The sequence below is a fragment of the Lithobates pipiens genome, unplaced genomic scaffold (genome assembly GCF_037356315.1).
Source record: "Lithobates pipiens isolate NorthernLeopardFrog02 unplaced genomic scaffold, aLitPip1_a1.2 Scaffold_1, whole genome shotgun sequence".
Classification (NCBI taxonomy): domain Eukaryota; kingdom Metazoa; phylum Chordata; class Amphibia; order Anura; family Ranidae; genus Lithobates; species Lithobates pipiens.
Window position 1 is genome coordinate 252065445 of NW_027507685.1, and position 27701 is coordinate 252093145.

A 27701-nucleotide genomic window follows, 5' to 3' on the forward strand; every position below is an offset into this window, starting at 1 on the left:
GAAAATATGAAATAATAACTAATTAATAATAACTTAACTATTACTAACTATTATAGGTACTGGAATTCCCTTTCAAATTTGGCTGATAGTGAATGTAATGAATACAAATTTCACCGAAGTTACAAATTATCCGAAATAACGAATGCCGCATCTAAACTAATGGAACAGAACAAATATATAATAAATAATAATAATAAAACATTTTATTATTATTATTGTTATTATTGTCATTTATTATTATTAATTTGTTGCGTTCCATTCGTTTAGATACGGCATTTATTTCGGATAATTCGTAAGTTCAGATAAATTCATATTCATTACGTTCACTAACAGCCAAATTTGAAAGGAAATTCCAATACCTATAATTTAATAGCTAGTAATAGTTATTATTAGTTAGTTATTTTTTTTTTGTTTTTTGAATTTCTGAATTTCAGATTTGTTTTGAATTTCCGATTTTGTTTGAATTTCCGATTTTGTTTGAATTTCCGATTTTGTTCGAATTTCCATTTTTTTTAGAATTCCCAATTTTTTTTTCAAAATGTACGAATTTACGAATTTTTTTGAATTTACGAATTTTCGAATATACGGTTTTTACAAATTGGAATTTCCTTTAAAATTCAGCTATTATTGAACGTAACGAATACGAATTTCACCAAAGTTACGAACTATCCAAAATAAGGAATGCCGCGTCTAAACTAATGGAACAGGATAAATGTATAATAAATAATAATAAAACATTTTTATTATTATTATTGTCATTTATTATTATTAATTTGTTACGTTCCATTAGTTTAGATACGGCATTTATTTAGGATAATTCCTAACTTTGGATAAATTCGTATGCGTTACGTTTACTAACAGCCAAATTTGAAAAGGAAATTCCAATACCTATAATTTAATAGCTAGTAATAGTTAAGTTATTATTAGTTAGTTATTATTTCAGGTTTTTTCTGGTTTTCGAATTTTCAAATTTCAGATTTGTTTTGAATTTCCAAATTTCAGATTTTTTTTTAACTTCAGATTTTTTTCGATTTTCGGATTTTTTTTCAAATTTACAAATTTTTTTTAATTTCGGATTTTTATTTTTTTTGAATTTCAGTTTTTTTTTAGAATTTACGAATTTACAAATTTTTTTGAATTTATGAATTTTCGTACATCCAAATTTACAATTTTTTTTAAATTTACGAATGTTTGAATTTACGAATTTTTTCGAACTTACGGATTTTCGAATGTTTTGAATTTACAAATATTCGGAAAAGTTTGGGTTTTGGTTAATTCGGATACTAGATTAAAAAAAATCTATGATTAATGACATCTCCGATCAATGACATCTCTGATCAACGACATCTCTGATCAAAGACATCTCCGATCAATGACATCCCTGATCAATGACATCTCTTAACAATGACATCTCTGAACAATGACATCTCCGATCAATGACATCTCCGATCAATGCCATCCCTGATCAATGCCATCCCTGATCAATGACATCTCTGATCAATGACATCTCTGATCAATGACATTTCCGATCAATGACATCCCTGATCAATGACATCCCTGATCAATGACATTTCCGATCAATGACATCTCCGATCAATGACGTCTCCGATCAATGCCATCTCTGATCAATGCCATCTCTGATCAATGACATCTCCGATCAATGCCATCTGTGATCAATGCCATCTCCGATCAATGCCATCTCTGATCAATGACATCTCTGATCAATGACGTCTCCGATCAATGCCATCTCTGATCAATGCCATCTCCGATCAATGCCATCTCTGATCAATGCCATTTCTGATCAATGACATCTCTGATCAATGACATCTGATAAATGCCATCCCTGATCCACAACATCTGATCAATGCCATCCCTGATCAATGATATCCCTGATCAATGACATCCCTGATCAATGACATCTCTGATCAATGACATCTCTGATCAATGACATTTCCGATCAATGACATCTCTGATCAATGCCATCCCTGATCAATGACATCTCTGATCAATGACATCCCTGATCAATGACATCTCTGATCAATGACATCTCTGATCAATGACATTTCCGATCAATGACATCTCTGATCAATGCCATCCCTGATCAATGACATCCCTGATCAATGACGTCTCTGATCAATGCCATCTTCGATCAATGACATCTCTGATCAATGACATCTCTGATCAATGACATCTCTGATCAATGACATTTATGATCAATGACATCTGATCAACGACATCTCTGATCAACGATCAACGACATCTCTGATCAATGCCATCCCTGATCAGTGACATCCCTGATCAATGACATCTCTGATCAATGACATCTCTGGTCAATGACATTTCCGATCAATGACATTTCTGATCAATGCCATCCCTGATCAATGACATCCCTGATCAATGACATCTCTGATCAATGACATCTCCGATCAATGACATCTCTGATCAATGACGTCTCCGATCAACGACATCTCCGATCAATGACGTCTCTGATCAATGCCATCTCTGATCAATGACATCTCCGATCAATGCTATCTCTGATCAATGACATCTCTGATCAATGCCATCTCTGATCAATGACATCTCCGATCAATGCCATCTCTGATCAATGACATCTCCGATCAATGCCATCTCCGATCAATGACATCTCCGATCAATGCCATCTCTGATCGATGCCATCTCCGATCAATGCCATCTCTGATCAATGACATCTCTGATCAATGACATCTCCGATCAATGCCATCTCCGATCAATGTCATCTCTGATCAATGCCATCTCTGATCAATGCCATCTCTGTTCAATGATGTCTCCAATCAACGACATCTCCGATCAATGCCATCTCTGATCAATGACATCTCCGATCAATGCCATCTCTGATCAATGGCATTTCTGATCAATGACATCTGATCAACGATATCTCTGATCAACGACATCTGATAAATGCCATCCCTGATCAACAACATCTGATCAATGCCATCCCTGATCAATGATATCCCTGATCAATGACATCCCTGATCAATGAGGTCTCTGATCAATGCCATCTCTGATCAATGACATCTCTGATCAATGACATTTCTGATCAATGACATCTGATCAACGACATCTCTGATCAACGATTAACAACATCTCTGATCAATGACATCCCTGATCAATGACATCTCGGATCAATGACATCTCTGATCAATATTTACAAAGTATCGCTTTCCTCCCTGGGCTCCGATCTACGAGGGTCTTTGGGCTCCGACATAAAATAATGGCGTTGCTCCTATCAGACGGATCTCGCACACTACAGCGATTTCCGCGGCTCTTCTCTCCGGCAGAACCTCCTCCTCCTCCTCCATCTGGGCCGCGGAATGTTCTGCCAACTCATCGGATCATCGTCAATAAAGCACTTTGTCTGCCCTTTACAATGAGCTGGGGCGCTGCCCAAGTTTATAATGTAATTATTATCTCTCAGCCTAACCAAACCATCTGCTCGATTTCAGTCACTGATGAGTTATTTCATCAGCCAGGAGCAGCAGAGCGGACCCCTCGCCCGTCTCCTCCACCTTTCATTAGCAGCTTCATAAGACCTACAGAAGCCATTTATTAACAATTTGTGGTCGCGTTTCGCGGACATCCAGAGCACTCAGACACCAATATATTTATATAATGGCCTATTGGGTATGAAAAAATCCTTGTTTATTTCTTCCTTTGTTGCATCTCAGTGCTGCTGATCTCCTGCAGCCTCTTTGCAGCCGCTTACTGCCTACATGCACTCCGATGGTACAGAGGTGTAACTTTTAGGGCCCCCGGTGCAAGAAACCATGGAGAGCCCTCCAGTGCCCGTTCTACTGATCACAGGGCCCTGTTCTCACATTGTGGGACCCTTTATTATGGTCCAGCAGCAGGCTTCCATCATGCCATCTTGGCCCCCCCCCCCATGGTGGTGGAACACCAGGGCCTGGTTACAATTGTGACCTTTGCGACCCTGGTAGTGCACGAAACCACAGAAGGCCCTCCTGTCCCCCGATCAGTGCCCTTTCTACTGATCCCAGGGCCATTTACTCACATTTTGGGGCCCTTTTTACAGTGTGCCAGCAGGCTCCCTTCATGCCATCTTGTGCCCCCCCCCCCACGGTGGTGGAACACCAGGGCCTGGTCACAAGGGTGACCTTTGCCACCCTGGTAGTGCAAGAAACCACAGAGGGCCCTCCTGTCCCCAGATCAGTGCCCTTTCTACTGATCCCAGGGCCATTTACTCACATTTTGGGGCCCCTTTTTACAGTGCGGCAGCATGCTCCCTTCATGCCATCTTGGGCCCTCCCCATGGTGGTGGAATACCAGGGCCTGCTTACAAGTGGGACCTTTGCGACCCCGGGAGTGCAAGAAACCATGGAGGGCCCTCCTCGCCCCGTCAGTGCCCTTTCCACTGATCCCGGCACCCTTTACTCACATTGTGGGACCCTTTATTACGATTCGGCAGCATGCTCCCTTCATGCCATCTTGGGCCCCCCACGGTGGCGGAACACCAGGGCCTGGTCACAAGTGTGACCTTTGTTAGCCCAGTAATGCAAGAAACCACAGAGGGCCCTCCTGGCCCCCAACCAGTGCCCTTTCTACTAATCCCGAGGCGTTTTACTCACATTGTGGGACCTTTTTTTCTCCTGCAGCCTCTTTGCAGCCGCTTACTGCCTACATGCACTCCGATGGTACAGAGGCGTAACTTTTAGGGCCCCTGTGCAAGAAACCATGGAGGGCCCTCCAGTGCCCGTTCTACTGATCACAGGGCCCTGTTCTCACATTGTGGGACCCTTTATTATGGTCCAGCAGCAGGCTTCCATCATGCCATCTTGGCCCCCCCCATGGTGGTGGAACACCAGGGCCTGGTTACAATTGTGACCTTTGCGACCCCGGTAGTGCACGAAACCACAGAAGGCCCTCCTGTCCCCCAATCAGTGCCCTTTCTACTGATCCCAGGGCCATTTACTCATATTTTGGGGCCCTTTTTACAGTGCGCCAGCAGGCTCCCTTCATGCCATCTTGGGGTCCCCCCCCCACGGTGGTGGAACACCAGGGCCTGGTCACAAGGGGGACCTTTGCCACCCTGGTAGTGCAAGAAACCACAGAGGGCCCTCCTGTCCCCCGATCAGTGCCCTTTCTACTGATCCCAGGGCCATTTACTCACATTTTGGGGCCCCTTTTTACAGTGCGGCAGCATGCTCCCTTCATGCCATCTTGGGCCCTCCCCATGGTGGTGGAATACCAGGGCCTGCTTACAAGTGGGACCTTTGCGACCCCGGGAGTGCAAGAAACCATGGAGGGCCCTCCTCGCCCCGTCAGTGCCCTTTCCACTGATCCCGGCACCCTTTACTCACATTGTGGGACCCTTTATTACGATTCGACAGCATGCTCCCTTCATGCCATCTTGGGCCCCCCCCACGGTGGCGGAACACCAGGGCCTGGTCACAAGTGTGACCTTTGTTAGCCCAGTAATGCAAGAAACCACAGAGGGCCCTCCTGGCCCCCAACCAGTGCCCTTTCTACTAATCCCGAGGCGTTTTACTCACATTGTGGGACCTTTTTTTCTCCTGCAGCCTCTTTGCAGCCGCTTACTGCCTACATGCACTCCGATGGTACAGAGGCGTAACTTTTAGGGCCCCGGTGCAAGAAACCATGGAGGGCCCTCCAGTGCCCGTTCTACTGATCACAGGGCCCTGTTCTCACATTGTGGGACCCTTTATTATGGTCCAGCAGCAGGCTTCCATCATGCCATCTTGGCCCCCCCCCATGGTGGTGGAACACCAGGGCCTGGTTACAATTGGGACCTTTGCGACCCCGGTAGTGCACGAAACCACAGAAGGCCCTCCTGTCCCCAAATCAGTGCCCTTTCTACTGATCCCAGGGCCATTTACTCACATTTTGGGGCCCTTTTTACAGTGCGCCAGCAGGCTCCCTTCATGCCATCTTGGGCCCCCCCCCACGGTGGTGGAACACCAGGGCCTGGTCACAAGGGTGACCTTTGCCACCCTGGTAGTGCAAGAAACCACAGAGGGCCCTCCTGTCCCCCGATCAGTGCCCTTTCTACTGATCCCAGGGCCATTTACTCATATTTTGGGGCCCTTTTTACAGTGCGCCAGCAGGCTCCCTTCATGCCATCTTGGGGTCCCCCCCCCACGGTGGTGGAACACCAGGGCCTGGTCACAAGGGGGACCTTTGCCACCCTGGTAGTGCAAGAAACCACAGAGGGCCCTCCTGTCCCCCGATCAGTGCCCTTTCTACTGATCCCAGGGCCATTTACTCACATTTTGGGGCCCCTTTTTACAGTGCGGCAGCATGCTCCCTTCATGCCATCTTGGGCCCTCCCCATGGTGGTGGAATACCAGGGCCTGCTTACAAGTGGGACCTTTGCGACCCCGGGAGTGCAAGAAACCATGGAGGGCCCTCCTCGCCCCGTCAGTGCCCTTTCCACTGATCCCGGCACCCTTTACTCACATTGTGGGACCCTTTATTACGATTCGACAGCATGCTCCCTTCATGCCATCTTGGGCCCCCCCCACGGTGGCGGAACACCAGGGCCTGGTCACAAGTGTGACCTTTGTTAGCCCAGTAATGCAAGAAACCACAGAGGGCCCTCCTGGCCCCCAACCAGTGCCCTTTCTACTAATCCCGAGGCGTTTTACTCACATTGTGGGACCTTTTTTTCTCCTGCAGCCTCTTTGCAGCCGCTTACTGCCTACATGCACTCCGATGGTACAGAGGCGTAACTTTTAGGGCCCCGGTGCAAGAAACCATGGAGGGCCCTCCAGTGCCCGTTCTACTGATCACAGGGCCCTGTTCTCACATTGTGGGACCCTTTATTATGGTCCAGCAGCAGGCTTCCATCATGCCATCTTGGCCCCCCCCCATGGTGGTGGAACACCAGGGCCTGGTTACAATTGGGACCTTTGCGACCCCGGTAGTGCACGAAACCACAGAAGGCCCTCCTGTCCCCAAATCAGTGCCCTTTCTACTGATCCCAGGGCCATTTACTCACATTTTGGGGCCCTTTTTACAGTGCGCCAGCAGGCTCCCTTCATGCCATCTTGGGCCCCCCCCCCACGGTGGTGGAACACCAGGGCCTGGTCACAAGGGTGACCTTTGCCACCCTGGTAGTGCAAGAAACCACAGAGGGCCCTCCTGTCCCCCGATCAGTGCCCTTTCTACTGATCCCAGGGCCATTTACTCACATTTTGGGGCCCTTTATTACGATTCAGCAGCATGCTCCCTTCATGCCATCTTGGGCCCCCCCCCACGGTGGCGGAACACCAGGGCCTGGTCACAAGTGTGACCTTTGTTAGCCCAGTAATGCAAGAAACCACGGAGGGCCCTCCTGACCCCCAACCAGTGCCCTTTCTACTAATCCCGAGGCGTTTTACTCACATTGTGAGACTTTTTTTTTTTTTCATTAAATTTTCCTTTTATTTGAGAATCCTTCTAAAGTAGAACAGAAATGTCATTAAGGACAAAAAAATAAAAAAAATGTAAATTTGAAAATATTGGCGCACACCACTATCAGAGATCATCTGGGAATTCTTCATTAGGTGACCACGATGGAGCTAAGTGCAACAACGGAACGCCCGCCATAGGGGTGCATTGTGGGACCTTTTATTATGGTCTGGCAGCAGGCTCCCTTCATGCCATCTTGGCCACCCCCCCCCCCCCCGGTGGTGGAACACCAGGGTTCTTTATTTATTTTACAATTTTATTTTTTATTAAGTTAAAAAAAGAAATTAGGACCCCTGTTTGGGGGGTGCTTTGGTGTTGTCTAAATTAGACTTCAGCATCAGTCTGACTGGACTGTGAAATGTTCAGCCTGGCCACAGGGGGCACTGTCTCTTATGGCAGGCATGGAACTATGATCTGGTTAGGTGCTTAAGTTACTCTCTCTCTGAGCCCGCCCAGTGGGCGTGGCGCTCTCACTGTGCTTTCAGGGAGAGGGTACTTAAGATGCGGACGTCACGTGGTTCGGGGATCCAGTCCAGAATGATGCGCTGACTTCATAGTCCTGGTCCTCCTGACCAGCCCCCAGGAAGGCTATGGCCTGGGGTGCGGATCCACCCGACTTTAATGTCTAGCCTGAGGCAAGGAAGCTAAAAGGAGGATTCTGAGGTGGTTGGGTGCCGTCACCGGTTCAGGAGAGACCCAGTGGCTTCAAGCATTCCAGGGGAGGACTCTTCAGAGGAAGACCACGTACGAGTTGGCTTCATAGTAAGAGCCTGGAAGGGCTGATGTAACCGAGAGAATCCGGACTTGTGGATATCGCCAAGCTGGCTGAAAGATCCAGGTATCCTACAAGTGTTTCAAGTTTAGTTTTCCTTCATATTCTACAACAACGTCTGTGGCAGAGACTTGTTCCTGATTTAAACACCTTGTTGGCTGCTGGGCCTTGTGAGAGAGGGACTGTCCAACCTGAGTGATCATATAGCTGCGAATGGCTATTCTCTGGATGCAGTCGAAGCAAGTTCTTCAACAAATTTGACTTTGACACTAATGCCGCATACACACGATCGGACTATCCGGTGGACTTAATCCTGCGGACAAACCGAAGGACTTTGTAGCAGAGGTCCGCCTGACTTTCCGAACGAGTGGACCTGCCCACACACGACCGGACTTTTCCGGCGGACAACCCACCGGACTTTTGAAATGAACGGACTTGCCCACACACGGAGGAAAGTCCGTTCATTTTGAACGCGGCTCCAGGTAGACGGGACTAGCGTAGGAAGTCAATGTCGCCGCCTCCATCACCTGGTGTGGACTTAAAGGGGAAGCCCTACGCCGAAAAAACGGCGTGGGCTTCCCCCCAAAGTCAATATCAGACCCTTATCCGAGCACGCAGCCCAGCAGGTCAGGAAAGGGGGTGGGGACGGGCGAGCGCCCCCCCCCCCCTCCTGAGCCGTACCAGGCAGCGTGCCCTCAACATGGGGGGGTGCTTTGGGGAAGGGGGGCCATGCGCCTATTTGCACAGAGATTTATTTTTATTTTTTGGGGAAAAAATACGCTTTAGCGAATATTAACCGCTTGCCGACCGCATCACTAGAATGTACTGTGGCAAAGCGGCTCTTCTGTGCCAGATCACGTACCACGCCCATCCTGCCACGCCCCCTTAAAGCGGGAGTCCGCCATTTTTATTTTTATTTTAAAAGTCAGCAGCTACAAATACTGCAGCTGACTTTTAAAATAAGGACACTTACCCGCCCAGCGCGCCCGCGATGTCGGCACCCGAAGCTGATCTCTCGATCGTCTCTCGGGTGCTGCCGCCGCCATCTTGGGTATGGGAATCAGGAAGTGGAGCCTTTCGGCTTCATTTCCCAGTTCCCTACTGCACATGCGCGAGTCGCGCTGCGCAATAAGGATGGTCCCCGCTGTCTCTGGGATCTGTGTGTTTCCCAGCAGGCAGCGGACGGACCTTCGGAAAGGGGCGTAGATTCTGCGGAAAGGGGCGTAGCTTCTGCAGAATCTATGCTGGAAGTGGGTGCAGATACCTGTACTGTACAGGTACCTGCACCCCCCTCCCCCCTGAAAGGTGCCAATTGTGGCGCCGGAGGGGGGGAGGATTCCAATGAGCGGAAGGTCCACTTTAGGGTGGAGCTCCGCTTTAAAGGATAATGATACAAAAAATAATTTGTTAAACTCACATGTGCTTTTTTTTTTTTTTTAACCAATACTATTCCTTTATACTGGCTTTAAAATTCACAAATGCAGCAAATTTAGAAATGGGATGAAAGGTAAAGGAAAAAACTTCTTGAAAGATAAAAAGTGCCTTATATGGATCAAACCAAAATGAGGGACAAATGAGGAGGAAAGAGGGACAGAGGGACTTTGTTTCAAATCACAGACATTCCCTCGAAATCAGGGACAGTTGGGAGCAATGCACTGCCCCCAGTCGATCGTCAGATTGTGTAAACAAGGAAAAGGAGGAAAGGATAGATTTTCTTTCCCTTCAAAGCCAGGGGAAAAAAATCCATCACATCCCTTAGTAAAAGAACCTCACACAGTACACCAAAACACTGGCTAGGCACACATTTTACCCTTTGATCGTTCCCTGACGTTAACCCCTTCCCAGCCAGAGTGATTAGTACAGTGACAGTGTGTCAGTTAGTGTCAGAATGTCCACCGCAATATAGCAGTCCCGCTATAATTTGATGATCACCTCCATTACTAGTAAAAAAATATATAATTTAAGTATATATCCCATAGTTTTCGACGCTATAACTTTTGTGCAAACCAGGGGTGGACTGACAACTCATGGGGCCCCCGGGCAATAGAAGATTATGGGGCCCCCGGGCAATAGAAGATTATGGGGCCACACAGTATACCCACACACAGCATACAATCACACAGTATACACAGACATGTTTCTATTGGCTGAGAAGGTACTGGAGAGGCGGGGCAGCTATAATCTCTGGATTTTTAGACAAAAAGGATGTCAGTAAGGGACATTTCAGAGACAGATGTTAAAAAAAACTGAGATTTTTACATACTGTCCCTGGATTTACTGAGGCTGGCAACCTGGATGGGGCCCCCTAGTGGCCCGGGGCCCTCGGGCAGTGCCCGAGTGGCCAAATGGTCAGTCCGCCCCTGGCGCAAACCAATCAATATACGCTTATTGGGATTTTTATTTTTTTTTTACCAAAAAGAAGTAGAATACATATTGGCCTAAATTGATGAAGAAATTAATTTTTTGGATTTTATTGGATGTGTTTTATTGCAGAATGTAAAAAAAATATTTTATTTTTTTTCAAAATTGTCGTATTTTTTTGTTTATAGCGCAAAAAATAAAAAGCACAGTGGTGATCAAATAGCACCAAAAAAAGCTCTATTTGTGGGGGGGGGGGGGGGGGTGGAATCACATACCCCCTTTATTTTTATTTTTTTAATTTTTTTAGTATAGAGTTGCATGACCGCGCAATTGTCAGTTAAAACGATGCAGTGCCGTATCGCAAAATATGGCCTGGTCATGAAAGGCAGTAAATCTTCCGGAGGTTGAGTGGTTATTACAACAAAAACACAATATAATACCCAATTTTTTTTTTTTTTTAATATTAAAGATGATGTTACGCCGAGTAAATAGATACCTGACACGTCATGCTCTAAAATTGCGCACGCTCGTGGAAGGGCACCAAAATGCAGTACTCAAAAAGTCTCCATGGGTGGCGCTTCAAAAACCTTTACAGGTTACCAGGTTTAGAGTTATGCAGGAGGTTCCCCTTTCCACGGGAGGACAGGGGAGCGTTAAAAATCTTTTTACGTTTTATTATTTTATTTATTTTTCACACTGCCTCTTTGTCAGGAACCATGAAACAGACAGAGACAGAAGTACAATCAAATCCCACTTGTTTATTAATAAAAATAAAAAGGTAAATAGGAAAAAAGTGTAGTCAAGCAAGCTAGAGTCCAGTAGCCAGATCGGGTAGTCAGCCAGTCCAAAGTTCATAAACCAGATCGGGTAATCAGCCAGTCCAGACGTCAGGGATCCAAGGAGAGCAACTGCAAGCAGGATGGAAGCCAGGAGAGATGTTAGCAAGCCAGTCTTGAAACAACAGCAGGAGAAGTTTCCTAGTGATGTGACCAAAACGTGAAGGCAATGGAGAAAAGAGCTGGAAGACTTTAAATAGGCAGGCCAGACGAGCATCATCGGGAACAGCTGGTAACTGTGGAGAGAGAAGAGAGCTGGCAATTAGCCGTCAGCTGAGCGGCCAGCCCAGAGGAGGAAGGGCTAAGCCAGCCCTGACACTTTTTCTTTTTTTTTTTTTTTTTTAAACATTCCTTGTGAATGGATAGTGACAGGTGCCTATTACTGAGATATCTGGGGTCTATTAGACCCCAGATCTCTCCTCTACCCTCCAAAGCATCTGATCGAACTGAAATTTCACAAAAAATTAGTAAGGAGAGTGCCAGATTGTACTAGAACACTGACATACACTATATTGTCAAAAGATATTGGGATGCCATCCTTTCCATGCACATGGACTTTAATGACATCCCAGTCTTAGCCCGTAGGGTTCAATATTGAGTTGGCTCCACCCTTTGCAGCTATAACAGCTTCAACTCTTCTGGGAAGGCCGTCCACAAGATTTAGGAGTGTGTCTATGGGGAATGTTTGACCAATTCTTCCAGAAGAGCATTTGTGCATTTGTGAGGCTCACAGTCTCCGCACTAATTTCTCCCAAAGGTGTTCTATTAGGTTGAAGTCGGGACTCTGTGCAGGCCAGTCAGGTTCCTCCACCCCAAACTCGCTCATTCATGTCTTTATGGACCTTGCTTTGTGCACTGGTCCAAATCATTTGGTGGAGGGGGGATTATGGTGTGGGGGGTTGTTTTTCAGGGGTTGGGTTTGGCCCCTTTAGTTCCAGTGAAGGGATCTCTTAAGGCGTCAGCATACCAAGACATTTTGGACCATTTCATGCTCCCAACTTTGTGGGAACAGTTTGGGGACGGCCCCTTCCGGTTCCAACATGACTGCGCACCAGTGCACAAAGCAAGGTCCATAAAGACATGGATGAGCGAATGTTTGGGGTGGAGGAACTTGACTGGCCTTCCACACCAAGACACAAACAAGGTAACTATCAGTAGAAGAGTAATGGTCGATGAAACTTCAGTATGCTCAAAATTTTATGCGATGGAAAAATTCTTAGCTGCGCTGAAAAAAAATAACAAATATGTGATAACAACTGATCATGCTAAAAAAAAATTAAATGAGTGAATCATTCAATATAACTAATATAGTGATGTAACCTAAAAAGAAAAACTGAATGGTGAAGTTCAAAATAGTCCAAATTCAATGTTCCACCCGATGCGACTAATAAGGGAGACTCCTTAGTGACGTAACACAGTAGCACCCAAAAAGCAGTGACAGGATATGATAGAAAAAGTCCTCCACCACCGATAACACTGATCAATACATGGGCAGTTTTAGGAGGTCCCTGCTCGTGGTAAGAGCTTACAATCTAAAAGGGATGAATAAGTGATACAAAAGTGGGGACCACTCTCCTGGTTCTATATAGAAACCCTGGCTGGGGAAAGAGCCACAAGCTGTTGGAGATCTCCCTAAAAAGAGATCCTTGAGTCTGGTAAGCGGCAGTGTTATCGGAGGTGGAGGACTTTTTCTATCATATCCTGTCACTGCTTCTTGGGTGCTGCTGTGTTACACAACACAAACACTTCAGACTCAGGGAAATTCCACATCAGTGTCACATGAAGATAAGCAACAACGTGGCACAGAGCTAGAAATTAATGCAAACAATCCAAATCTTCACTCAGGAAATCCACCAGAAGCAATAAAGGCATCCCAGCCAAATGTCTGTCTTATGTTGGTTGCATAGATTTAAAACCAGAGCCAGATTCATGGGATGAGATGCAAAGACTTCAAACCCATGAGAAACAAAAGTGGATCAGAGCTGCTGATGAAGAGATCAAGAAGAGATCAAGAACACAGGGACGTGGCCTCAAACTAACTGGAGGAAAGTTTGAAACTAATTACAGAAAGTGTTGTTTTACTAAAAGGGTAATTGAGGTAGTGAGACAGTCAACAGTAAATGGCTTCAAACATAGATCTATACTGAAAAAAGTTAACAAAAAAAGTTAACAAAACCCCCCCCCCCCCAAAAAAAAGGGGTTACTTGATGGACTACTCAGTCTTTTTTTTTGACGTCGCTTTTCTATCTTTCTATCTCTTAGTGAACTGAAAAAGATTTATAGAACTGGGATCTGAAATAGGACTAATATAAGGAGTAGTTGTTGAGTGGGGGGGGGTGTTGGAATTTTTCCTGTTTCCTGTCTGCAGTTAGGCAGCAAAGCCCATGTGGTCTGTTCTGTAGGGCTATAGACAGAATTTCTAACAGCTCTAATATTTCCTTCTGAACCCCAAATGAAAGATGAATTTTGGGGGTGCCGTGTATGTAGGTGGATGATGGTGGATGTGTGGTGACAACACAAGAAGTGAGGAGGAAATCTCCCAAACAAGGACACAAACAGCAATAACAGCCTGACAGAAGCTCTAACCCCCCCCCCCCCCCCCCCCAAAAAAAATCCCAGAAAAGTCAGATAGGTACAATGCTTGGCATTTGAGAAAGCCAGAGTATTGAAACCTTAGTATTTTGTAGCCTCAGCCACCTGCTGGCCTTTATTTGGTACTGCAGCTCAGGTCACGCTGCAGCGCACACCTACTCCAATTACGATTGCTTAAGTAAACTGCTGGGCATTCAGCCTGCGTCTGATCAACTGGTTCTGTTTGGCATCCATCTGTCTGCACTGCTCCAGATCCCACCACTTGTGATTTTGGCTGTACCGAAAGTCTATTTTGCATTTGCTTTTTCTGCCTTGATCCTGCCGTCATCTGTTCTCTGCTCAGACCACTGGCCTGGGAACTTCACTCCTGTTCACTGCATCACTTAAGAGTCGGTCCCGCCTATTAGTTGGCAGTCAACCCTAATGACACAATGAGGTTGATTTAATAAAGGCAAATAGACTCTGCACTTTGCAAGTGCAGCTGTACCAAAGCTTAGTAAATGAGGTATAAAGAATAAAAATATACTAATGCGCAAACCAAAATAAAAATCAGTGAGTAGCTGCCAACACAAAATATGTCCCCACATTGTGACAATCTAAAAAATTTATTGATGTGTCGCTTTCTCAATAAATGTGAATACATTTTCTAAAGTGCTGAAGCAATAATGTGTAAATGAATATAACATCCAAAAATATTCAATATAATGCAAATAAAGTGCAATATGAAGAGCATCTAAGAAAACATTAAAAATTATATAAATAAAATGGAAGTAATCAGCTTCACATATATCAGGGACTTCCGGCCTTGGCCACGACCAGAAGTGATGTCACCTGGATCCTCCCGACGCATTGCGTCACAGATCACGTGACTTTATCAAGGGTTACGCCCAGTGGAGTTTCCTGCCTATATTTAAAAGTTTCTCTGATCTGGTAGAGGACTTCAAGGAGAAAGAATTTGCTGCTTTGGACACCTATAATACCTATTAATATCCTCAATCTCAGCCACTTCCCTCCATTGCAAGCTCACATGGAATCTCCATGTGTAGATCTCTGGTAAAAGTATTTATTAAAAGAAAGTAACTTACATCTAAAATGGAAGTAATCAGCTTCACATATATCAGGGACTTCTGGTCTCGGCCACGTTTGGAAGTGACATCACTCGGCTCCGCCTGACGCGTTGCATCACAGATCACGTGACTTTATCAAGGGTTACGCCCAGAAAGAATTTTCTGCTTTGGACACCTATGATTCCTAGTAAACTCCTCAATCTCATCCACTTCCCTCCATTGCAAGATCACATGTAATAAAAATGAATCTCCATGTGTAGGTCTCCAGTAAAAGTATTTATTAAAAGGTAGTAACTTACATCTAAAATTGAAGTAAGCAGCTTCACATATATCAGCCGCAACTGGAAGTGACATCACCTAGCTCCTCCCAGCGCGTTGCGTCACAGATCACGTGACGTTATCAAGGTTTACGTCCAGTGTAGTTTCCTATCTATATTTGAAAGTTTCTTGGATTTGGTAGAAGACTTCAAGGAGAAATAATTGGCTGCTTTGGGCACCTATGATACCTATTAATCTCCTCAATCTCATCCACTTCCCTCCATTGCAAGCTCACGTGTAATAAAAATGAATCTCCGTGTGTAGAATTCCAGTAAAAGTATTTACTAAAAGGTAGTAACTTACATCTAAAATTGAAGTAAGCAGCTTCACATATATCAGGGACTTTCAGGTCTCGGCCGCGACCAGAAGTGACGTCACCCAGCTCCTCCCGCCGCATTGCGTCACAGATCACGTGACTTTATTAAGGGTTACGCCCAGTGGAGTTTTCCTGCCCATATTTGAAAGTTTCTCTGATCTGGTAGAGCAGCCCTCAAATTTTCGATTTGTGCCACCTATCAGTGCCCATACGTGTCGCCATTCAGTGCCACCTATCAGTGCCCAATATCAGTGTCCATCAATGCCACTTCATCAGTGTGACTTCATTGGTGCCACCTCCTCGGTGCCCATCAGTGCCGCCTTATCAGTGCCGCCTTATCAGTGCCTGTCAGTGCAGCCCCATCAGTGAAGAAGAAAACTTAATTATTTACAAAGTTTTGAAACTGAAACAAAAAAAAAAATTATTTTCAACATTTTCGGTCTTTTTTTTTATATAAGTTTTAGCAAAAAATAAAAACCGCAGAGGTGATCAAATACCACCAAAAGAAAGCTCTACTTGTGGGAAAAAATTATAAAAATTAAATTTGGGTACAGTGTAGCATGACCGCGCAATTGTCATTCAAAGTGCGACAGCGCTGAAAGCTCAAAATTGGTCTGGGCAGGAAGGTGTTTAAGTGCCCGGTATTGAAGTGGTTAAAATGTTGCAAAAAATCTGAAAAAAAAAATTTTTTTAACTTACCAGAAATGCCTGTTGCTAGGCAGATCATCCTAATCTGCCTCTTCCTACTCCCTGGTGATCTTCAGTCTTCTCTCCTCCTTGCGTTGTCTTCTGGGTAATGGGGGCGCGCTGTGTTGTGGAAACTGTGTGCCCCAGAACACAGCGCGCCCCATTCACAAAGCGATGCGCGACTCGCGCATGCGCAGTAGGAAATGGGCAGTGAAGCCGCAAGGCTCCACTGCCTGTTTCCCTTAGATAGAATGGCGGCGCCGGGACCTGAGATGCAAGGGACGGGTCGGCCTCGGGCGGCCAACATTGAGGTTGCCCTGGACAGGTAAGTCTGCTTATTAAAAGTCAGCAGCTACAGTGTTTGTAGCTGCTGACTTTAAAAAAAAGAAATGTCAGCTGGCCTTCCCCTTTAATAATAAAAGTAAAAAGAACGTAGTCAAAAAATAGCCAGAGTTCAGTAACCGGAATGGATAGTCAGCCAAGCCAGAAGTCAGGGATCAATGTAGTGGAACAGCAAGCAGGATCCGGAGCCAGAAGAGATGTCAGCAAAGCAAGTCTTTAAACAGGAATTCCGGCGATGTCTCTGTGATGTTGACCAAGGTGAAGGCAGAGCTCCTCTGGACTGGACGGCTTAAGTAGGCAGGACTGACGAGCAGGATATCATCAACAGCTGAGTAACTGTGGAGAGATAGGAGCTGGCAATTAGCCAACAGCTGAGTGGGCAGCTCAGAGAAGGAAGGGCTGAGCCCAGCCCTGACAGATACACACAGGTTAACGCGAGATTAATAATTCTAGCACTAGACCGTTTTGCACCGAGTGGCCCCGATCCTCCTCTTCTGGGGTCCCCCGGTGGCTCTCCGACTCCTCTCTGCATCAGATAACCCCCTAGGAGAAGCTCTCTCCTGAGGAGGTTACCTTGCGGGCGCGCTTCCATGTCCAGCATTTGCGTCCATAGACACGAATGCCGGACTCGGCCCCGCCCCCCTGGTGCTCGTGTCATTGGATTTGATTGACAGCAATGGGAGCCAATGGCTGCGCTGCTATCAATCTATCCAATCAAGAGCTGAGACCCCAGCCAGAGAGGGTTTGCACTTTAAGGAAGGGGCTTGGGTAAGTAAAATGGGGGGAGGGAGGGGGCGGTCAGTGTCAGAAATGTTTTCCTCTTAATGTATAGGATTAACTAAGGGGAAAAAACACAAGGGTTTATGGTAAGGGCCTGGAGCTGCAGCTCAAATAGCCTCTATGTTAATTCGGCCCTGCCCTTTTCTCTTTTCTTCTCGTCTCCCCTTTTTCTTCTGCTCTTTTCTTCTCTTATCTCCTTTTCTCTCCCTCCTCTTATTTTCTTGTCTCTTCTCCCCTCTTCTCATTTCTTCTTCCCTTTTTCCCCTTCTCTTCACTTATCTCCTTCCCTCTCCCTCCTCTATTTTTCTCTACTCTGCTCTCCTCTCCCCTCTTCTTCTCATTTTTTTCTCCCCTTTTTTCCCTCTTCTCTTCTCTCCTTTCCTCTCCCTCTTCTCTTTTTTTCTTCTTCTCTTCTCCTCTCCCCTCCCCTCCCTTTTTTTCCTTCCTCTGCTCTTCTCCCCTCTTCTGCCTCCTCTCTTTTTCTCTTCTCTTCTCCCCCCTTCTCTCTTCTCCTCTCTTCTCACTCCCCCCTTTTCTCTTCTCCTCTCCTCTCCCCTCCTCTTCTCCTCTCCCCTTTTTCCTCTGCTCTTCTCCAATCTCCTTTTCTCTCCCTCCTCTTATTTTCTCTTCTCCTCTCCCCTCTTTTTCCTCTTCTCTTCCCTTATCTCCTTTGCTCTCCCTCCTCTTTTTTTTCCTCTTCTCTTCTCCCCTCTTGTTTTCTCTTTTCCACTCTTCTCCCCTCTTCTCATTTCTTCTGCCCTTTTTTCCTCTTTTATTGTCGCCTTTCCTCTCCCTCCTCTCATTTTCTCTTCTCTTCGCTCCTCTCCTCTCCCCACTTTTCTCCTCTCCTCTCCCCGCCTATGCTCTTCTGGTCTCCCCTTTTTCCTCTGCTCTTCTAGTCTCTTATCTCCTTTCCTCTCCCTCCTCTTATTTTATTTTCTCCTCTCTTCTCTTCTCCCCTCTTCTTTCCTCTTCTTTTTTCTCTTTGCCTCTCCCTCCTCTCTTTTTCTCTTCTCTTCTCCCCTCTTATTTCCATTTCTTCTCCCCACTTTTTCCTCTTTTCTTCTTCTCTTCTCTCCCCTCCTCTCCTCTCCCCAATTTTTTCCTCTCCTCTCCCCGCCTATGCTCTTCTGGTCTCCCCTTTTTCCTCTGCTCTTCTAGTCTCTTATCTCCTTTCCTCTCCCTCCTCTTATTTTATTTTCTCCTATCTTCTCTTCTCCCCTCTTCTTTCCTCTTCTTTTTTCTCTTTGCCTCTCCCTCCTCTCTTTTTCTCTCTCTTCTCCTCTCTTCTCCCCTCTTATTCCCATTTCTTCTCCCCGCTTTTTCCTCTTCTCTTTTCTTCTACTCTTCTCCTCTCCCCTCTCCTCTCTTGCTCTCCCCTTCCCTTCCCCTCTGCCCTCCCCCCTTTTTTACACTTCTCTTCTCCTCTCCCTCCTCCCATTTCTCCCATCATCATTCCTCCTCTTCTCTTCTCCCCTTTTTACTCTGCTCTTCTCTTATTGCCTCTCCATCCTCTATTTTCTCTTCTCCCCTCTTGCCTTCTCTTTTCCCCTCTTCTTCTCATCTCTTCTCCCCTTTTTCTCATCTCTTAACTCCTTTCCTCTCTCTCCTCCCTTTTTTTCTACTCTTCGCACCCCCCCCCCCTTTTTCTCCTGCCCTCACCCCTCTTCTTCTCTTCTCCCGCTTTTCCCCTTCTATTATCTCCTTTCCTCTCCCTCCTATCTTTTCTCTTTTTATTTTCTGCCCTTCTTCCCCCCCCCCCCCCTTTTTTTCCCTTACTCTCTTGTGTCTGTATTCCTTTTCTTTCCCTCTCTCTTTCTATCTCTTTCTATAAATATTTGTGTCCATAGAGTGGCCGGGTGCAGTGTCTCTCGTCCCCCACTAGGTGGCGGCAGTGTAGTTGCGGAGAATATGAGTCCAACAGAAGTACAGGGTGCAGTGCCTGGTCTTCCCCACTGGGCGGAGACAGCGCAGCTCCATGTAGCCCAGATAGAGAGTTAGACGGCCCGGGAGCAGAGTCTCCGCTGCCCGGTAGGTGGCGGCAGGCGGCGCAGCGTGATGACGTCGGACAGGGGACGCAGGGCCGGGAAGCCGGGGACGGACCGGTGAGGGATGGAGAGGCCGAGACCCCCGCCTAGAGCCCCCGCCGGGCTTCCCGTATCCTTACCGACCCACACTCACCGTGTGTGTCCGCAGTGTGTACTGTGTATGTAGTGTTGTGTCTATTGTATAGTGTTGTGTATAGTAGTGCATATTGTTGTCTGTATATAGTATATTGTAGTGTATGTAGGGTTGTGTGTGTATATGTATATATATTTTTTGTATAGTGTTATGTTGTTTGTGTGTATAGTTTTTTGTATAATTGTATAGTGTGGTGTGTGTATATAAATTGTATATAGGTTTGTGTACACTATAATATATAGTGTTGTGTGTGCATATAGTATATAGTTGTTTGTGTATAGTTGTGTGTATGTGTATATATAATACACACACACACACACACACACACCACTATATGCACACACAACACTATAAATATATATATATATATATAATTTATAGTGTTTTGTGTGTGTGTTTGTATATAGTATGTTGTAGTGTATATTGTGTACACTATAGTATATAGTGGTTTGTGTATAGTGTTGTGTGTGATATATATATATATATATATATATATATATATATATATATATATATATATATATATATATTTATATTTTGTATATAGTGGTGTGTGTAATATAGGTTTGTGTATATTGTATACACTATATAGTATAGTGTTCTGTAGTATTGTTTTATAAATTGTATAGTTTTGAGTACATTGTGTAGTGTTGTGTACATTGTATACTTATGTTTTATAAATTGTGTAGTGTTTATTATTATTATTTCAGGTACTTATATAGTGCTGTCAATTTACACAGCGCTATATATATATATATATTTGTACATTCTCATCAGTCCTCCCCCTTCCAGGAGCTCCCAATCTGATCTCCCACACAGGGGCCAATATAGACTGCATCCAATTACCCTACCATGTCTTTGGAGTGTTGTGTACATTGTATAGTATTGTGTGTGTGTGTGTGTGTATAGTAGTGTGTGTGTGTGTGTGTGTGTATAGTAGTGTGTGTGTGTGTGTGTGTGTGTATAGTAGTGTGTGTGTGTGTGTGTATAGTAGTGTGTGTGTATAGTATTGTGTGTGTGTGTGTGTGTATAGTTGTGTGTATGTGTGTATAGTTGTGTGTGTGTGTGTGTGTGTGTGTGTATAGTAGTGTGTGTGTGTATAGTAGTGTGTGTATAGTATTGTGTGTGTGTATAGTATTGTGTGTGTGTGTGTGTGTGTATAGTAGTGTGTGTGTGTGTGTGTGTGTGTATAGTATTGTGTGTGTGTGTGTGTGTGTGTGTGTGTGTATAGTATTGTGTGTGTGTGTGTGTGTGTGTGTATAGTATTGTGTGTGTGTGTGTGTGTGTGTGTGTGTGTGTGTGTGTGTGTGTATAGTATTGTGTGTGTGTGTGTGTGTGTATAGTATTGTGTGTGTGTGTGTGTGTGTATAGTATTGTGTGTGTGTGTGTGTGTGTATAGTATTGTGTGTGTGTGTGTGTGTGTGTGTGTGTGTATAGTATTGTGTGTGTGTGTGTGTGTGTGTGTGTGTGTGTGTGTGTGTATAGTATTGTGTGTGTGTGTGTGTGTGTGTGTGTATAGTATTGTGTAGTGTTGGGTACATTGCAGGGTGGATAAAAATCAATGTGTTTGTTTTGAATTAAAAGAAAAAAAAAAGTTTTTCTTTAGTTAGATCGATTTATTTATATTTTTGATTTTTTTTAATCAATGATTATTAAAAAAAAAAAAGTGTTTTTTTTTTTCATTTAACCACTTCAGGCCCGGAGGATTTGACCCCCTTCATTACCAGAGCACTTTTTGCCATTCGGCGCTGCGTCGCTTTAACTGACAATTGTGCGGTCGTGCGACGTGGCTCCCAAACAAAATTGATGTCCCTCCCCCCCCCCACACAAATTTCACAAGCTTTCTCATGGTGGTATTTGATCACCTCCTGCGGTTTTTATTTTTTGCGCTATAAACAAAAGAAGAGCGACAATTTTGAAAAAAACGCATTATTTTTTACTTTTTGTTATAATAAATATCCCCCAAAAATATATATAAAAAAACATTTTTTTTCCCTCAGTTTAGGCCGATACGTATTCTTCTACATATTTTTGGTAAATAAAATTGCAATAAGCATATATTGATTGGTTTGCGCAAAAGTTATAACGTCTACAAAATAGGGGATAAATTTGGCTTTTTTTTTTTTTACTAGTAATGGTGGCGAGCTGCGATTTTTTTTTTTTTTTTTTTTTTTTTTTTTTTTTTTTTTTTTTTCTCCCCTCTCATGACTGCGACATTGTGATGGACATATCAGACACTTTTGACACATTTTTGGGACCATTCACATTTACACAGCGATCGGTGCTATAAAATTGCACTGGTTACTGTGTAAATGTGACTGGCAGGGAAGGGGTTAACACCAGGGGGCGCTGCAGGGGTTAATATGTTCCCTATAGGAGTGATTCTAACTGTGGGGGGAGGGGACTCACAAGGGGAGGAGACCGATCGGCGTTCCTCTGTACTGGGAACTCACCATCGGTCTCCTCTCCTCTGACAGGACGTGGATCTGTGTGTTTACATGCACAGATCCACGGTCCTGTTGTGTTCCCAGGCAATCGCGGGTGGCCGGCGGACATCGCGGCCGCCGGGCCCTGAGCAACGCCGCGGGCGTGCCCCCTAAGCGGCCGGGAATGGCACGCCGTCCCCTGCCCCACTGACACGTCTGTATATATATATATATATATATGCACACATATGTGTTTGAGCCTTGGGGTGCACACCCTAATGCAATTGGTTGTGCACACCTATGAGTATGAGGCTGTATATGTTCTGCAAAACTTAATTTATTTTTTTGGTAAACTCATTCAATGAATGCAAGCTGAGATAACATGCAATGCATTGATGCATTCACACAATTTCACATTAACCATGAGATAAAATAAAGTTCAGGAATATTCCCTCATCCCATCGTTTTGCAAAACGCAACAAACTGTACGATTGAATCGGTTGTGATGTCTGTTTTACTGACCTGACAGCTGATTATTCCTAAACAGGAAACCTTCATTTTGTTTACAAATATTAAAGATTCCAACTACCAACGAGGAAAAAAACGTACATTTAACCACTTGCTGGCCAGCCGCCGTCATTATACTGCGGCGGGTCGGCACGATCCCAGGAGCCCTTGTAGCTGTACGCCGGCTCCTTTTAGGCCCCTTTCACACTGGGGCGGTGCGGGCGTCGGCGGTAAAGCGCCGCTATTTTCAGCGGCGCTTTACCGTCGTTTTAGCGGCGGTCTGCGGGCGCTAGCGGGGTGGTTTTAACCCCTGCTAGCGGCCGAAAAAGGGTTAAAATCGCCCGATGTCCCATTTATTTCAATGGGTAGGAGCGGTGAATACACCGCTCCTTCACCGCTCCAAAGATGCGGCTGGCAGGACTTTTTTCACCGTCCTGCCAGCGCACCGCTCCAGTGTGAAAGCCCTCCGGCTTTTACACTGGAGTGAAAGGGGCCGTTTTTTTTTTTTCAGGCGCTACACAGGCGCTATTTTTAGCGCTGTAACGCCTGAAAACTGCCCCAGTGTGAAAGCAGCCTTACACAGGATTGCAGGCACGAGCACACACCCGCGCCCACTGCACTGCGGGGGGTGCCGATGCTCGTGACCGGCAGTTATGGGCATGAGAGTCGGAACAGGGACAAGTGTGTGTGTGTGTGTGTGTGTGTGTACACAAATCGCTGTTCTGTGAGGGTTGACAGATCGTGAGTTCCTAATAGCTAATAAACCAATCAAAATACACTTTTTGCGATTATTATTATTATTTATTTTTTTACCCAAAAATATGTAGAATACATATCGGCCTAAACTGAGGAAAAAAAATTGTTTTAAAAAAATAAATAAAAATAAAATGTGGGATATTTAATTATAGCAAAAGTACAAAATTGTGTGTGTGTGTGTGGTTGTTTTTTTTTTTTTTTTTCCGAAATTGTCACCGTTCTTTTATTTATAGTGGCAAAAAAATAACAAACCCACAGAGGTGATCAAATACCTCCAAAAGAAAGCTCTATTTGTGGGGAAAAAAAAAAATATGAACGTCAATTTTGTTTGGGTACAGCGCCGCGCAATTGTTAGTGAAAGTGACGTAGAGCCGAATCGCAAAAATGGCCCGGTCATTGAGCAGTCAAATCTTCCGGGGGTGAAGAGAAGTGAATGGGACTTTCGGAGAGTTAGCAGAGAGTCAGAGGAGGAGCGGGACAGACATGACGGTTGTTCTTTTAAAAAAAAAAAAATGATGATTCGAATCAAATCCACCCGATACATTGTGTGTTTGGGGACGTCGTGTGTTTGGGGACGTCGTGTGTTTGGGGACGTCGTGTGTTTGGGGACGTCGTGTGTTTGGGGACGTCGTGTGTTTGGGAACGTCGTGTCTCTGGGGACGTCGTGTCTCTGGGGACGTCGTGTCTCTGGGGACGTCGTGTCTCTGGGGACGTCGTGTCTCTGGGGACGTCGTGTCTCTGGGGACGTCGGGACGTCGTGTGTTTGGGGACGTCGTGTGTTTGGGGACGTCGTGTGTTTGGGAACGTCGTGTCTCTGGGGACGTCGTGTCTCTGGGGACGTCGTGTCTCTGGGGACGTCGTGTCTCTGGGGACGTCGTGTCTCTGGGGACGTCGGGACGTCGTGTGTTTGGGGACGTCGTGTGTTTGGGGACGTCGTGTGTTTGGGTACGTCGTGTCTCTGGGAACGTCGGGACGTCGTGTGTTTGGGGACGTCGTGTGTTTGGGGACGTCGTGTGTTTGGGGACGTCGTGTGTTTGGGGACGTCGTGTGTTTGGGAACGTCGTGTCTCTGGGGACGTCGTGTCTCTGGGGACGTCGTGTCTCTGGGGACGTCGTGTCTCTGGGGACGTCGTGTCTCTGGGGACGTCGTGTCTCTGGGGACGTCGTGTCTCTGGGGACGTCGGGACGTCGTGTGTTTGGGGACGTCGTGTGTTTGGGGACGTCGTGTGTTTGGGAACGTCGTGTCTCTGGGGACGTCGTGTCTCTGGGGACGTCGTGTCTCTGGGGACGTCGTGTCTCTGGGGACGTCGTGTCTCTGGGGACGTCGGGACGTCGTGTGTTTGGGGACGTCGTGTGTTTGGGTACGTCGTGTCTCTGGGAACGTCGGGACGTCGTGTGTTTGGGTACGTCGTGTCTCTGGGAACGTCGTGTCTCTGGGAACGTCGTGTCTCTGGGAACGTCGGGACGTCGTGTCTTTGGGGACGTCGTGTCTTTGGGGACGTCGTGTCGTGTATTGGGTACATTTGTGTAGTGTTGACTTGAGTGCCATGTTTAGTGCACTGTGTGTGTGTGTGTATACACTGTGTGGAGATTAGTTGAATAAAGACACCAGTCCATCCAGTTCAACTTGACTGAGTGTCTACAATTGTCCCTATCCCTGTACATTGCACACTCACATCGGTCCCTACCCTCAAGGAGGCCAGAATCCAAGGTCCCCATTCATATACTAGGGCCAATTTTGGACAGAAGCCAATTAACCTACCTGCATGTCTTTGGAGTGTTGGAGGAAACCGGAGTACCCGGAGGAAACCCACGCAGACACAGGGAGAACATGCAAACTCCAGGCAGGTAGTGTTGTGGTTGGGATATGAACCAGTGACTCTTCTTGCTGCTAGGTGAGAGTGCTAACCACTACACCACTGTGCCACCCTAAAGTTCCGTGTGTACCTCTGTCAGTAGCATATTTCAGAAGATGTGACCTGACCACTCCCCCCCCCCCCCCCCCCCCCCCATAGGCAGCACATTGTGTAGTGTGAGCGCTGTGTGGTGCTGCCATATACCATGGTGCAGTGTGTACATTGTATTCCAGTCTGCTCTCCCCCGATGTCCCAAGCCTGTATTAATCACTTTGTACACCCCTCCTGTTAGGTAGACTCCTCCCCCTCCTGTTAGGTAGACTCCTCCCCCTCCCATTAGGTAGACCCCTCCCATTAGGTTGACTCCTCCCCCTCCTGTTAGGTAGACTCCTCCCCCTAGGTAGACTCCCCCCTCCCATTAGGTAGACCCCTCCCGTTAGGTAGACTCCTCCCCCTCCTGTTAGGTAGACTCTGGAGCTGGGGGATGGTATAGTACATCAGGATGACCTCAGGTGACCCCCCCCCCCCCCGTACTATTATAATAATGTCAGACAGTAGCCCCCAATCCCGGTTCAGTCCGGTGTAGACAGGTTCTCTCTCTCCTTTTTTATTTTTTTTTGCACCGTGTTTTTCCTTGACAACACTGCATATGGTGGAGGGCAATGAGGTGACCCCGGGGAGGAAGGTGCCGTGCATGCTGGTCCTGAGCCAGCAGAGGGACGGGCAGTTCACGTGAGTACACACATTACTTCTGTTATCAGTTGTGGGTGGGGGAGGGTTGAGACCCTTTGTCACGTTTTTTTTTTTTCTTTTTTTAATTCTGGTCTAAGTCTCCTCTGGGGAGGTCCCGCCTCTCTGTTGGTACCGGTGACCGTTATCAGGAAGTGAAGGAAAAATCCAAAATGTTACAGTTGTCACCAGAACAGGAAGTGAGGGGAAACTTTCCATTGGGGACACCTGTTCTTGTGATGAGACGTTTCCTGTTACTTCCTGTGTTTTTTTTTTTTTTTTTTTCAATAACAGGAAGTGAATGGAAGTTCACTGCTTTTAAGAAAAATATAAAATAAATCTAGCTGGAGATACTTGAACCGCTTTTCCACACTTTGTCATGTTACAACCAAAAAACGTAAACGTATTTTATTGGGATTTTATTTGATAGACCAACACAAAGTGTCACATAATTGTGAAGTGGAAGGAAAATGATAAATGGTTTTCAACATTTTCTACAAATAAATGTGAAAAGTGTGGGGGGGCATTTGTATGGCGCCCCCCGGAGTCAATACTTTGTAGAACCGCCTTTCTCTGCAATTACAGCTGCAAGTCTTTTTGGGGATGTCTCTACCAGCTTTGCTCATCTAGAGAGGACATTTCTGCCCATTCTTCTTCTTTGCAAAATATCTCAAGCTCTGTCAGATTGGATGGAGAGCGTCTGTGAACAGCAATTTTCATGTCTTGCCACAGAGTCTCAATGGGATTTAGGTCTGGACTGTGACTGGGCCATTCTAACACATGAATATGCTTTGATCTAAACCATTCCATTGTAGCTCTGGCTGTATGTTTCGGGTCGTTGTCCTGCTGGAAGGTGAACCTCCGCCAACCTCCGCCCCGGTCTCAAGTCTTTGGCAGCCTTTAAAAGGTTTTCTTCTAAGATTGTCCTGTATTTGTCTCCATCCATCTTCCCATCAACTCTGACCAGCTTCCCTGTCCCTGCTGAAGAAAAGCATCCCCACCACATGATGCTGCCACCACCATGTTTCACAGTGGGGATGGTGTGTTCAGGGTGATGGGCAGTGTTAGTTTTCCACCACACATAGTGTTTTGCTTTTAGGCCAAAAAGTTGAATTTTAGTCTCATCTGACCAGATCACCTTCCTCCACATGTTTGCTGTGTCCCCCACATGGCTTCTCACAAACTACAAACTGGACTTCTTATGACTTTCTTTCTCCAATGTCTTTCTTCTTGTCACTCTTCCATAAAGGGCAGATTTGTGGAGAGACGACTAATAGTTGTCCTGTGGACAGATTCTCCCCCCTGAGCCGTGGATCTCTGCAGCTCCTCCAGAGTTACCATGGACCTCTTGGCTCTTCTCTGATGAATGCTCTCCTTGCCCGGCCCGGTCAGCTAGGTGGACGGCCACGTCTTGGTAGGTTTGCAGTTGTGCCCATACTCTTTCCATTTTCCGATGATGGATTGAACAGAGCTCCGGGAGATGGTCAAAGCTTGGGATATCTTTTTTTTTTTTTTTTTTTTTTTTTTTTTAATAACCTAATCCTGCTTTATACTTCTCCACAACTTTATCCCTGACCTCTCTGGTGTGTTCATTGGCCTTCACGATGCTGTTCGGTCACTAAGGTTCTCTAACAAATCTCTGAGGGCTTCACAGAACAGTTGCATTTATACTGAGATTAAATTACAGACTCTTTTTTTTTTTTACTAATTGA

The 27701-nt window shown here is 45.8% G+C and overlaps 1 protein-coding gene across 3 annotated transcripts in view; it reads left to right on the top strand.

Moving 5' to 3' along the window:
* Positions 1–19525: 19525 nt before the first annotated feature.
* OCRL (OCRL inositol polyphosphate-5-phosphatase) overlaps positions 19526–27701 on the top strand; it is a 120141-nt gene continuing 111965 nt past the window's right edge. For all 3 annotated transcript variants that reach the window (XM_077485006.1, XM_077485016.1, XM_077485024.1), the window contains exons 1-2: positions 19526–19692; positions 25910–25992. In XM_077485006.1, the coding sequence (XP_077341132.1) occupies positions 19648–19692; positions 25910–25992 (128 nt within the window). In that variant the 5' untranslated portion in view covers positions 19526–19647. The remainder of the gene's footprint in view (positions 19693–25909; positions 25993–27701) is intronic.